Source organism: Rhamphochromis longiceps, linkage group LG9 (genome assembly GCF_057381845.1).
Source record: "Rhamphochromis longiceps isolate RC_006_pf linkage group LG9, R_longiceps_female_GT1.1, whole genome shotgun sequence".
NCBI lineage: Eukaryota > Metazoa > Chordata > Actinopteri > Cichliformes > Cichlidae > Rhamphochromis > Rhamphochromis longiceps.
The window spans coordinates 35220506-35234382 of NC_140565.1; the positions used below are offsets into that span (position 1 = coordinate 35220506).

At 47.4% G+C, this 13877-nt stretch overlaps 1 protein-coding gene and 1 non-coding gene across 9 annotated transcripts in view; one reads left to right on the forward strand and one right to left on the reverse strand.

Annotated features, from left to right (window-relative positions):
• unm_hu7910 (un-named hu7910) overlaps positions 1-10444 on the forward strand; it is a 63478-nt gene extending 53034 nt beyond the window's left edge. For all 8 annotated transcript variants that reach the window (XM_085419427.1, XM_085419423.1, XM_085419425.1 and 5 more), the window contains 13 exons: positions 3049-3135; positions 3580-3621; positions 3718-3803; positions 5329-5415; positions 5490-5640; positions 5860-5996; positions 6116-6214; positions 7198-7287; positions 7855-7992; positions 8075-8210; positions 8397-8488; positions 9174-9307; positions 9898-10444. In XM_085419427.1, coding sequence (XP_085275553.1) covers positions 3049-3135; positions 3580-3621; positions 3718-3803; positions 5329-5415; positions 5490-5640; positions 5860-5996; positions 6116-6214; positions 7198-7287; positions 7855-7992; positions 8075-8210; positions 8397-8488; positions 9174-9307; positions 9898-10048 — 1430 coding nt within the window. In that variant the 3' untranslated portion in view covers positions 10049-10444. The remainder of the gene's footprint in view (positions 1-3048; positions 3136-3579; positions 3622-3717; positions 3804-5328; positions 5416-5489; positions 5641-5859; positions 5997-6115; positions 6215-7197; positions 7288-7854; positions 7993-8074; positions 8211-8396; positions 8489-9173; positions 9308-9897) is intronic.
• trnai-aau (transfer RNA isoleucine (anticodon AAU)) lies at positions 141-214 on the reverse strand. The gene has a single exon. It is a non-coding gene; the product is annotated as a tRNA-Ile (tRNA).
• Positions 10445-13877: the final 3433 nt, after the last annotated feature.

Here is a 13877-nt window from a genome sequence, read left to right on the forward strand (position 1 = left end):
GCTGAGCTGAAGTGGCCCAGATGAAGACTCAGTGTGTCTGCAGCCGCTTTCTGTAGTTAATCAGCATCTGAATAATTGGCCAAATTAAACAAAGCGTCTCTTCAAACAGACGCAGTGAAGGAGCTGGAAGTTACACATCATGACCAGTATGGGGCTTGAACCCACGACCGTGGCGTTATTAGCACCACACGCTAACCAGCTGAGCTAACTGGCCACTGCTCTGTGCTCGAACACTACCTGTGGAAATATCCAGTGTGACTGTTTAACCTGATGACATGAAGCTGTTCACCGATCGGGTCGTTTATCAGAATCAGGATACTTTATTGATCCCAGAGGACATGATGTGGTCGCAGTCGCTCCAGGACAGTCGGAGCAGTAACGGACTCAACTAATAGTTTCGTTAAAGTTACAAAATATATACAAATAGCTCAATTATAAATATCCAGAATATTACAGAGATTAAATATATATGATTAACATTTCACTCTATTACTGGCCTTGTTGATCAGTCTATTCAGTCTGTTGGCATCTGCGACCCTCAACCTGCTGCCCCAGCATGCAACACAGCGGTCCCCAACCCCCGGGTCACGGACTGGGACCGGGCCGTGAGAGCTGATCTGGGTGTAAAATTTATGGTTTTTATGGTTTCCGTCGTTAACTCTGTTTCCCTGGGTCTTTTCCCGTGTTGTAGTCGTGCGTCTTATTTTGAAAGAAATATTTACGTGTTACCATAGCGACCAGAGAGCATTAAGGGGCAGAGAGGAGGATGTTCCTCTCATGTTGGTGCATTTCAGGAGGACGCTGCTAATAAAGTTACACAGTGAATTCATGTTTATTATTATCTTTACAAAATACCAGGTTCTGTCGTATCGTTTTATTTTGTTGCACCTTAGTGGTCGGTCTGTGAAAATATTGTCAGACATTAAACCGTCCGTGGAGCAAAAAAGGTCGGGGACCGCTGACATCGAGGATAGCATTGGCCACAACAGACTCATAGAAAATCCTGAGCTTTGTCCGACAGATGCTGAAGGACCTCAGCCGCCTCAGAAAATACAGACGACTCAGTAACCCAGTCCGGTTTAATCCGAGGGATTTATATGCAAATGTCACATGGTCCTCCTAAAGCTCACAAATTCATAAACAAATTTGTCCTGAAACTGTGTCAGCTGGGATAGACTCCAGCCTCTGCAACCCTGAACTGGATGGATGGATGGATGGAGGGTGGGTGGATGGATGGAGGGTGGATGGAGGGAGGGTGGATGGATGGATGGATGGATGGATGGATGGATGGAGGGTGGGTGGATGGATGGATGGATGGATGGATGGATGGAGGGTGGGTGGGTGGATGGATGGATGGATGGGTGGAGGGATAGATAGATGGATGGAGGGTGGATGGATGGATGGAGGGTGGGTGGGTGGTTGGATGGAGGGTGGATGGATGGATAGATGGATGGAGGGTGGATGGATGGATGGAGGGTGGGTGGGTGGATGGATGGAGGGTGGTTGGATGGAGGGTGGATGGATGGATAGATGGATGGAGGGTGGATGGATGGATGGAGGGTGGATGGATGGAGGGTGGGTGGATGGATGGATAGATGGATGGATAGATGGATGGAGGGTGGATGGATGGATGGAGGGTGGATGGATGGAGGGTGGGTGGATGGATGGATGGAGGGTGGATGGATGGATGATGGATGGATGGATGGAGGGTGGATGGATGGATGGATGGATGGATGGAGGGTGGATGGATGGATGGATGGATGGATGGAGGGTGGATGGATGGATGGATGGATGGATGGATGGATGGATGGAGGGTGGGTGGATGGATGGATGGATGGATGGGTGGAGGGATAGATAGATGGATGGAGGGTGGATGGATGGATGGAGGGTGGGTGGGTGGTTGGATGGAGGGTGGATGGATGGATAGATGGATGGAGGGTGGATGGATGGATGGAGGGTGGGTGGGTGGATGGATGGAGGGTGGTTGGATGGAGGGTGGATGGATGGATAGATGGATGGATAGATGGATGGAGGGTGGATGGATGGATGGAGGGTGGATGGATGGATAGATGGATGGAGGGTGGATGGATGGATGGAGGGGGGATGGATGGAGGGTGGGTGGATGGATGGATGGAGGGTGGATGGATGGATGGAGGGTGGATGGATGGATGGATGGATGGATGGAGGGTGGATGGATGGATGGATGGATGGAGGGTGGATGGATGGATGGATGGATAGATGGATGGATGGATGGATGGAGGGTGGATGGATGGATGGAGGATGGATGGATGGAGGGTGGATGGATGGAGGGTGGATGGATGGATGGATGGAGGGTGGGTGGATGGATGGATGGAGGGTGGATGGATGAATGGATGGAGGGTGGATGAATGGATGGATGGAGGGTGGATGAATGGATGGATGGATGGAGGGTGGATGGATGGATGGATGGATGGATAGATGGATGGATGGAGGGTGGAGGGTGGATGGATGGATGGATAGATGGATGGATGGAGGGTGGATGGATGGATGGATGGAGGGTGGATGAATGGATGGATGGATGGATGAATGGATGGATGGATGGATGGATGGAGGGTGGATGGATGGATGGATAGATGGATGGAGGGTGGATGATGGATGGAGGGTGGATGGATGGAGGGTGGATGGATGGATGGATAGATGGATGGAGGGTGGATGGATGGAGGGTGGATGGATTGTAATGCCTGTACTATCCCCTCCTCTGTAACAGACATGCTGGAAAGTCATTTCCCCCGTTTTCAATAATGCAAAGAGAATTTCGGCCTCATCTCCACCTGACCTCTGACCTTTGGGTCGTTCTGGTTTAGAGGAGATTTATCGCTGCACCGACTGTTCACCCACACAGAGATCGTACCAGGGAGAGAGGATTTGGATAACCCACCTATGAACAGTGTCCAAATGTCCCTGAAGGCAGCAGGAGTGTTCGCAGCCTGCCTGAATCATAGCTCAGGGTGATGAGCAGAGTTGTCGACCTCTCCGTCCTCACTGACGTCTTTTGTGTCCTGCTTTCAGAGCCGGTCGTAGAAGCAGAGAAGCAGCCTGAAGCAGCAGCAGACGTGGATCCACAGAGTGAGACGCCCAAACAGACGGAGGCCGAGGGTGAGCTCGCCGAGCTCGCCTGAGCAGACACGTTTCACTAAAGCCAAATAAAAGGAAACACATGACACACCAACATTCTAGTTGGGTCCAGATTTACTGATTTATTCTGAGTTGAATGGTTCTGTCCAGAGGAGAGCGCCCCCTCCAGCTGAGCCAGCAGAGACATGATCTCTGCAGCGCCTCCTCCCAGTTAGACGTGCTTTAACCTGCTGCTGCTTTCCTTCCCCTCGTGCATGGATTATGCTTCATCAGGAAATCTGGGTTGTAGTTTACAACATGACTCCTTCCACCTACCTTTGAGACATTCAGTTAAACTGCATCATAATTTTAAGTTTGAAATCTCATCCTGCACCACACACCCGGACACAAAAACCAGACAAAGCGGCTGAAAAACAAAACCGTCTCCATCTTTGACGATAACGCTGTAATTCTGTGTCCGTCCAGGAACCTCAGAGAAACAGGCCGAGGACAAGCTGACAGAAAAAGGTGCAAACTGACTGTAACGTGCAGATTTTCAGCTTCGTGCTTTTTATTTCTCTGCAGTTTTATCATCAAATCTTTTCCTCTCTGTTGTTTCTCCAGCAAAGAAGAAGAAACCAAAATTACTGAACAAGTTGGATAAAACCATCAAAGCAGAGATCGATGCTGCAGAGAAGCTTCGCAGGAAGGTACAAAATCTAAATACATAAATTACAGCTGCAAACAGCTGCACAGACGGTCTGCAGGTTTCCTTCACGATCATCTTCAATCAGACATAAAACACAAAGCTCATGTTCAGCCCTCAGCAAGCTCTCGTCTTCCTGACAGTTTGAGTCCAAACGAAACAGTCTGGTGAACCGCAGCATGTCTGGGAGACTCGAGCTGCAAACTTCTGCTCCTGAACTCGGACACAACCAAAGTCACTATCCTGAAAACCTGCTTAGTGTTGCTTTGAACCGTTCAGCCTCAGTTTGGTCTGTCGGTCACGTTTTCTTGCTGCAGTCGGGTATTGTGGTGCAACTAGGAGCTGTATGAAAATACCAAACTACTTTAAAATCAGTCTCCTCGTTACATCAAACTCCACTCGGTTATCAGGGCTGTTAGTTCTGCTGCGACAGGCTCACAGTGCAGAGGTCACTTCCTGTCAGGGTTCTTCCTCCCCACGTTTGCCAGATGCTGCTCATTGAATGCCTGCAGCCTTTACACACATCTGACACTACCAGTCAGGAGTTTGGACACGCCTCCTCATTAAATGTTTTTTCTTTGTTTGTTATTTCCATTGTAGATTCTCACTGAAGGCATCAAAACTCTGAGTGAACATGTGGAGTTATGTAGTAAACAAAAACTTTGAAATTACTCTAAACATGTTTTGATTCTTATAAACAGCCACCCTTTGCTTTCATTACTGCTCTTCACACATTCATCAGGCCGCCACTCCTCGTGTTGCTTGGCCCAAACAACGTCTGCTTGTTGCTTTTCCTCACTCCTGGTTTCTCAGCAGCTGATTCCCACAGCCTCCTCTGAACATGCAGAGACGTGTCTGCTACTGGAGCTCTGTGTGGCATCCATCTGGGCTCTGATCTGAGCTGCTGTGAACTTGTGATTTCTGAGGCTGGTGACTCGTATGAATGTATCCTCAGCAGCAGAGGGACTCTGGGTCTTTCGTTCCTGGGCGTCCTCGTGTCAGACAGTTTCATCGTAGTCTTGATGGTTTTTGTGCGCCTGCACTTGGGGACACATTCAAAGTTTTAGCGATTTTCTGGACTGACTGACCTGCAGTTCTTAAAGTCATGATGAACTGTAGTTTCTCTTTACTTAGCTGATTGTTTCTTCCCATGATGGGAATTCTAACAGCTGTCAAATTGGCTGTCAGCTGTGCACCAACCTGACTGCTGCACAACGCAGCTGATGGTCAAACCTCCGTTAAGAAGGCAAGAAACTCCACCACAGGACAACAGCACAGGTTTCTTTGCTGCATGATTCTACGTTGCTCCATATATTTGATGTCTCTACAATGTATCAACAATGTAGCAAGAAGTAAAATGATGCAAAACAAAGGCAACAGTTTAACGAGCCGCAGATCAAACAGTAAAAGAAGGCGGTAACTTTCTTATTCGTCTCAGGAATAAACATTCGCGTGTCTGGATCCGCGCCAACGCCAGCATTCAACCTGCTGAGGCTGTGATGTAATCAGTGTGTCTGTCCCTCTGTCAGGGGAAGCCGGACGAGGCGCTGAAAGCGTTTGAGAGGCTGGTGCAGCAGTACCCGCAGAGCCCCCGCGCTCGCTACGGGAAAGCCCAGGTATGCGACGGTCCCGCATCACGGCGAGCTGATACTGCGTCGGGCGCACGACATTAACACGGTTCTGTGTGCAGGCAGAGGACGACATGGCCGAGAAGCTGCGCAGCAACGACATGCTTCAGAGGGCCATCAACACCTACAGGGAGGCCTCCGAGCTCCCTGACGTGACCTCTGACCTCCTGAGAGCCACGCTGAAGAGACGAGCTGAGAGGCAGCAGTTCCTGGGTAACGCGCACAGTAATGCAACACAAATGTAGTAAAAGCAATACATATATAAGCGCAGTTACTAAATAATCTAAAGGCTCCGTGGCCAGTATGGGGCTTGAACACAGAGACCGTGGAGAGGCCGTGTACCCTTCCTGTTTCCATTTGACCTTAGGTAATAACCAGAGCTAACCCACCACACTACCTTTCCAGTATTCTGACTTCCTCTTATATTCTCAGGTCGGATGCGAGGATCTCTGGCGACCTTGGAAAGGCTGGTTCAGCTCTTTCCTGAAGACATCGGCCTGAAGAACGACCTGGGCGTCGCTCACCTGTTGCTAGGTGACAACAATGGGGCCAAGAAGATCTACGAAGAGGTGCGCGAATGGCAACAGCTTTAGCACACACACGAGTTATTTCAGTTTTTTGTTTTGGCGGTTCTCGCCTTGTAAAGGTCTCTGATTGGCTCTCTGTTCTCTATGCTCCGTCCACTAAGGTTCTGGGAGTCGCGCCTGACAACGGCTTCGCTAAAGTTCACTACGGATTCATCCTGAAGTCAGAAAATAAGATTGCAGAGAGCATACCGTACCTTAAAGTAAGCACACACATTTTCATGTTTGTGTGCACATGTGGGACCTTCAGCGTGTGTTTCACCAACGTGATGGGGACTGTGTTACACATGGTCAAAGAAACCACATTTACTTTATGAAATACTAGATTTCAAGAAACAAATGGGCAAGAGAAAAGTGTTTCCTGCTCTGGATGTAAACTTTAAAATACACACAGTCAGCCTTTCCTTGTTTCCTGTCATATAAGATAAGATAAGATAAGATAAGATAAGATAAGATAAGATAGAACTTTATTAATCCCTCGGGTGGGTTCCTCTGGGAAATTCGACTTCCAAAAAAAGCACAGCAACGACCGAAGTTACAGAGTTACAGAATATTATATATATATATATACACACACACACACACACACACACACACACACACACACACACACACACACACACATATATAAATACAGAGACAAATATAAATAAAATATACAAAGGGGATAAATAGAATAAATAGGAATAAAAAATAAAAATACAAGTGAATTGCACATTTCAAGTATTGAGTCTATTGCACTGTTGACTATTTACAAAAAGTATTGCACAAGGTATTGTACAGTGAGGTGAAGAGGCACTACAGCTTAGTTGTTCCCCCCTCCTTTGTCCTCCTGTCTCCCCTCCCTCTCCCCTCCAGAGAGGAGTTAAACAGTCTGATGGCGTGTGGGACAAAGGAGTTTTTAAGTCTGTTAGTTCTTGTCTTTGGGAGAAGCAACCTGTCACTGAACAGACTCTTCTGGTTGTTTATGGCCGTGTGCAGAGGATGCCCAGCATTGTTCATAATGTCCAGCAGTTTCTTTAATGTCCTTTTCTCTGCCACTCTATATCTATATCTCCTGTTTCAAAGTTGGATGTCCACACTAAACACAGCCAAACTTTAAAGGAAAGGATATCTAAGCCTCAACCACGGAGAAATGTGAATCGTGCAGAATTTGAACGTCACGTTTCCCCTTCTCTCTCTCCAGGAGGGCTTGGAGTCAGGTGAGCCGGGAACCGACGACGGGCGCTTTTATTTCCACCTCGGAGACGCTCTGCAGAGGGTCGGGGACAACAGCGTGAGTAGCGCCTGCCTTTGAGATATTTCACTCGCATTTACAGGCCAGTTACACCTCAGCACGTCACATCAAACCTCACAGGGATGCCACTGCAGCCGTGTTAACGACACGAGTGTGCGATCGCATCTTCACACCCAACTTTGTGAACACAGCAACCCGAGGCCTTCGTGTTATTAGTATCACACTCTGTTGGCCCATAGTGATGTTACTGCTCTCGTTGTTCAGGGTGCAGCACACAGTGAAAACATGGTGTCTGTTTCTGGGCCAACACAGTTGTCGGTGACGTAGCTGAGCTAACGTGGCCCAGATGAAGACTCGGTCTGGGTTTGAGTCTGCAGCCAGGGTTCTCCACATGTTCCTGTATTTAATCAGCGTCTGAACAATGAGATGCATGTTTTAAAAAAGCTTTTCTTTAAATCGAGACCCAGTGAAGGAGCTAACAAGCTATGTGAGGCTTAAAGTTACACATCATGGCCAGTATGAGGCTTGAACCGTGACCTTGGCGTTATTAGCACCACGCTCTAACCGTTTATTGTGGTGTTGTCCTGAACGCGTCTGTGTCTGCAGGCGTACGACTGGTACGAGCTGGGTCACAAACGGGGCCACTTTGCGTCGCTGTGGCAGCGATCGCTCTACAACGTGAACGGCCTGAAGGCGCAGCCCTGGTGGACGGCCAAAGAGACCGGATACACGGACCTGGTGAAGGTGCGCTGCCGGGCTGCCAGAACATTCACGTGTGCGATTTCGAGGTTTTAAACGTCGGCCATTTTCTGTGTGCCGCGTTCAGGTGTTGGAGAGGAACTGGAAGACCATCAGGGAGGAGGCTCTGGCTGTGTTGGACCAAAGCACCAGACACTTTGTACCCGAGGAGGAAAACCTGAGGGAGAAAGGAGACTGGGGCCAGTACACGCTCTGGCAACAAGGTGCACGGGAGATATTTTATAGTCCATCAGGTGTTGTCCTGCCTCTTATTACAGGTGTTACTGTCCCCTTTTTCTGTCTGTGGGAGGTATCAGGGCGTTTGTGTTTTTTACAGTTTTTAGATGTGACTAACAGCTGTGTTACTGTGTTTATCAATAATGTCTTTTCTCCTTTGTGTTCACGTTCAGGGAGAAAAGTTGGAAACGCCTGTCAGGGTGTCCCGAAAACCTGCGCACTGCTGGAGAGGTTCCCTGAAGCGACGGGCTGCAAGCGAGGACAGGTACAGGCTGTAAACACGGTTATTTCTGCGGTGAAGTTTGGGATTTTAACAGGCAGACTCACTGTGGGAGCCCCAAGTGGTCATTAGTAGAAGTGCAGTTTGTGTTCCTCTCGTAGGTTTAATAAACACGGCACATAAGCGGTCCGCAGGTGCGCATTCGCTGTCAGAATAGGTGAGCTGGCTTCAAACAAGTGATGAACGCACAGGGATGTGGTGCAGAATGTGCCGTGAGAATCCCACAGCAGCGGACAAAAACACTGTTTTATATGCACGCAAACACGCGCTGCTACTTCTTATCTGGTGCGTCTTTTATTTTGACTGTGAATGCACACCTGCAGACCACTTATGTGCAGCCCTGTTAATAAAGGTCAGGCAGGGCTTAGGATGACATTTACAAACAGCAGGGGGCGATAGAGAGCAGCAGACGCCAGGGAAAAACCAATGAGATGAATTTTGACGCTGTTGGCTCGCCGTAGAATAAAAAGCTTTTGGTGTGAAGACGAAGGAAGGGGCGTGTCCTCTGCAGCGTGTGCTCTGAGGATGAGGAGAGTGTCTTCACTCTAAGCTGTGAAGGTTAATCCTGAAGGAACAGCTGTGCAGATGTGCCATGAATGTGATTTCTCGCAGCGTTTCACGGTCTGAGGCCACTCGCCGTGTTTGATCCGCTCTTCCTGTCTCCGTGCAGATTAAGTTCTCGGTGATGCAGCCCGGCACTCATGTGTGGCCGCACACCGGGCCGACCAACTGCCGGCTGAGGATGCACCTCGGCCTCGTCATCCCCAAACGTGGCTGCAAGATCCGCTGCACCAACGAGACGCGGTGCGCCGCCCGACTCCATCGCTCCCGTCCTCCTCCTCCTCCATCAACCTCTTCTCCGGCTCTCTTCATTTCCTTTTTTCCTTCATCATGTCTTCCTACTCTCCTCGTTTTGCCTCCTTTTCTTCTTTCCTCTCCTTGATTTGTCACCTAATTCCTTCTTTGTCCTCTCTAACCTTGTCTCTTTTCCATGTTTCCTATCCTTGCTGTTTCTCTTGTTCTCCCCTCAATTCAGCCTTTTATGTTTCCTTTTCTTGTCTCGTCATCTTTACTTTCCTCTCTTTGTTTCCTTCTCTTTTCCTTTCCTTACCTTTTGTGTTTGGTTCTTCTCTGCATGTCTCTTCTCCTTGTGGAGTCCTCCCTTGCTTCCTTCCTTCTGCCCTGTGTCTCCCCACTTGTCTCTTTCTTTATTTCCTCTTTGTTTCCTTTTCTTGTAACCTTCTCCCCTTCCTGTGCTTCTTGTCATTTCCTTATGTCCTCATTTCATCTCCTAGTTTCACCTCTTTCTCTTATTTCCTCATCACCTTGCCTCATTTCCTTCTGTTTTGCTGAGGAAACTCTTGTAAACCCTTCTTTTGCGTCCTTGTCCGCAGGGAGTGGGAGGAAGGTAAAGTCCTCATCTTCGACGACTCCTTTGAGCACGAGGTTTGGCAGGAAGCCGACAGTTACCGCCTCATCTTCATCGTGGACGTGTGGCACCCGGAGCTAACGCAGCACCAGCGCCAGACTCTGAGCCCGATTTAGACCGGCCAGAACCGGCAGGCGGTGGCGGGAGGGCGAATCGCAGGAGAGGATGGAGGCGGGGTTTCTTCTTCTTCTGTGGTTCAAACAGCTGCAAACACTGACAGTCTGTGTGAGCCGGGCTGAGGTGTCTGTTTGCTCGCGTGTGGATAAACTACTAAAGACGGTCGAAGGACCAAACATCAGCCTGAAGGATGGACGCATCGTTGTTCGGGGTCATACTACTGACTGCCATCAAACTGAACTCATACGGTACTCGATTAAACCGGAACGGACCAGATCGCCGCGGCATTACAGATCGTTCTGCTCTGAAGAAAGACACGAAACTAAAAGAGTGTGTTTGTGTGTGTGTGTGTGTGTGTGTGTGTGTGTGTGTGTGTGTGTGTGTGTGTGTGTGTGTGTGTGTGTGCTCAACGTAAAACACTAAAACGTCCGTCGAGTGGATTCAAAGCAGCTCAGTAACAGCGTGAAACAAGAAGCCTTAACTTTAGCTCGACCACGATGCATTTAATTTTCCATCCAGGCGGGTTTTTAATTTCACTCTTTCATCACTTTTGCACAATAACACGGTCACGCGGGGTGTCACAGAAGAGGATTTATATTTGTATTAAAAATAAAAACAATAAAAACATGAACAAGTCTCTGATTCTGTTTGTTCGTCTGACTTTCTTCCATTCCTTTGTTCTTCAGCTGATCTTACGACGGCGGCGAAAGTGTTTGAAGGTGTGCTGGCTCTGGTTCCTCGTGCTGTGCTCCAGCTCGTCCGTCACGGGATTATTTTAATCCTGAAAAGACTGAAACCTGGAGGCTGTGAAGCCTGTGCTCTCCAGCCCCGTTAGCCAGGCGTACAAACGGCACATACCTTATTATGACTAAAGAAGGAAAAAAGTCGGGTTTACAGCCAAAAATAATTCAGTCGACCCTTCAAAATAAAAGACACACTGTCAAAATAAAGCACACTGAGCAGTTTTGGTGTAAATGTTTACTTCTTTACATTCATTGAAAGGAAATACATTACGTTGGAGTCGAGTGGAGATCGGGTGTAGCCCTGATGACGAATCGTACACACTGCAAAAAAATCTGACAAAGTCACCGTTGTGTTTTTTACAAATACTCGACGGTATGTCCAGAGAAAAATCATCGACCTGCATGTTAAACTGAAACCTGAATCTTCTCTGCTGCAGGAAGTGAATCGACTTCAAAAATCTCAGGATAACATTTTAGCCCGGTGTGTCACTTTTTTGCAGTGCAATAATACTAATAACAATAATATTAATAATAATATACAATCTTCAAATACATTAGATTAAAAAACAACAAACAATGTTTTCCTTCACTGCAGGAGAGGTTAAAGGTGAGAGTTTGGCATCCTGTGGTTTCTCCACAGCAAAATCATTCCATGCATGTGATCCAGAGCTTTTATTTTGAAATGCCTGTGCAAAGTGGAAATAGGTGAAACTATTCTACCAAAGTGAAGTCTCCTTCACGCCAGCCTCGCTGGCTGAGCCGCGGGAACGTTCCCGCCTGCACTTACTTTCTTTCCTACGGAGATTTTCCCAAAGCTGCAGAAAGATTTGGCTCAAATTAAACAGTTTTCATTCATATTTAGGTAAAGATCATAAAAACTAAAAGTTTATTTTCACATTCAGAGGTTTGAAGGTTGGGTTTCACCAAAAAGGATTTCCTTTAAACACAGACTCGCCTTTAAATTTATTCAAAATGTTTCTTTAAAGCAGCTTTTACTGCAGCCCCACTGGGGGGCAGCAGAGCATGCTCTGCATTTCAGACATCTGAACTGGTATCTGTCTCCACGCCATCAATTTAGTACTGGGTGTCTTTTTGCCCCGTTTTTGGTCTCCACCACCTCCAGAGGGAAGCATTTATCTGTTTAGCTGCTGAGAAGCCACAGAGGCTTTTTCTTAAAGATTCAGACGTGCAGTGATGTCAACAATAAAACCAAGATGTTCAATTATTATGTAATTAACACTAGGAAGGCCCAGGCTTCTACCTTTCTACCTTTAAAACCCGCCACCAGCCAAATGGCTGGTAGGCTTTTAGCTAAGCTTTAGCTTCAGGCAAGTGGAAGCTAAATTGGCTAGTCATTCATATGTAAATTGGGTTGTTACCTGGGAATTCTGGAGGGAGGGGAGTGGGGGTGTGTGGATGAGGGGGTGGGGGAGCTGCTAAAAGCGGTGAGCTTCCTTTTGTTTCATCTTGATGCATTCTCAATCATCCAGGGAAACAAATCTCCAAAAGTCACCAACTTGGAGTGTTTCAGTTTGCCATCTTAGGGAGAAATCAACACACATGGGTGTATGTCCTTTGTTGCTGAGATTTATTGATAAAAACAGTACAAAAAATCAACCATTTGTACACATTTTTACAAATAATTATAAAAAGTGAGTGAGTACATTTCAACATTTTCAGCAATCACTCACAATCCTGGCACTGCCATGGTATCTGTAGTCTGCATTTACCTTGGCTTGGCTTCCTGATCAATTGTCCACTACCAAAAGGAAGCCAAGTCCTGTGATCACACCTTGTTTTGTTGTAAAGGGTGGCAGGGCTTGGCTTCCTTTTGGTAGTGGAGCATTGATCAGTCGTCCATTGTGGCATCAATGTGATCACACCTTGTTTTGTTGTAAAGGGTGGCAGGGCTTGGCTTCCTTTTGGTAGTGGAGCATTGATCAGTCGTCCATTGTGGCATCAATGTGATCACACCTTGTTTTGTTGTAAAGGGTGGCAGGGCTTGGCTTCCTTTTGGTAGTGGAGCATTGATCAGTCGTCCATTGTGGCATCAATGTGATCACACCTTGTTTTGTTGTAAAGGGTGGCAGGGCTTGGCTTCCTTTTGGTAGTGGAGCATTGATCAGTCGTCCATTGTGGCATCAATGTGATCACACCTTGTTTTGTTGTAAAGGGTGGCAGGGCTTGGCTTCCTTTTGGTAGTGGAGCATTGATCAGGAAGCCAAGCCCTATATATATGATACAATCTCACTACACTTAGCCTAATCCTTCATTGCCCTGAAGAATTCTGTGGTGTACGGACCTCCTCTCCAAGGAAAGAAAATGCAGAGAAGACTCACCACTCAGCAGGCCTTGGAAATGATCCTGAGGGAAGTCGACCCTTGTGACTCGGATGGAGAAGACCTACAAGTTCAGCCGGATTCGGACTCAGAGCTGTCTGATCAGTCTTCCGGTTAGTTGCATTTCATGTTATTTCCAAACAAAACAAGGTGTGATCACATTGATGCCACAATGGACGACTGATCAATGCTCCACTACCAAAAGGAAGCCAAGCCCTGCCACCCTTTACAACAAAACAAGGTGTGATCACAGGACTTGGCTTCCTTTTGGTAGTGGACAATTGATCAGGAAGCCAAGCCAAGGTAAATGCAGACTACAGATACCATGGCAGTGCCAGGATTGTGAGTGATTGCTGAAAATGTTGAAATGTACTCACTCACTTTTTATAATTATTTGTAAAAATGTGTACAAATGGTTGATTTTTTGTACTGTTTTTATCAATAAATCTCAGCAACAAAGGACATACACCCATGTGTGTTGATTTCTCCCTAAGATGGCAAACTGAAACACTCCAAGTTGGTGACTTTTGGAGATTTGTTTCCCTGGATGATTGAGAATGCATCAAGATGAAACAAAAGGAAGCTCACCGCTTTTAGCAGCTCCCCCACCCCCTCATCCACACACCCCCACTCCCCTCCCTCCAGAATTCCCAGGTAACAACCCAATTTACATATGAATGACTAGCCAATTTAGCTTCCACTTGCCTGAAGCTAAAGCTTAGCTAAAAGCCTACCAGCCATTTGGC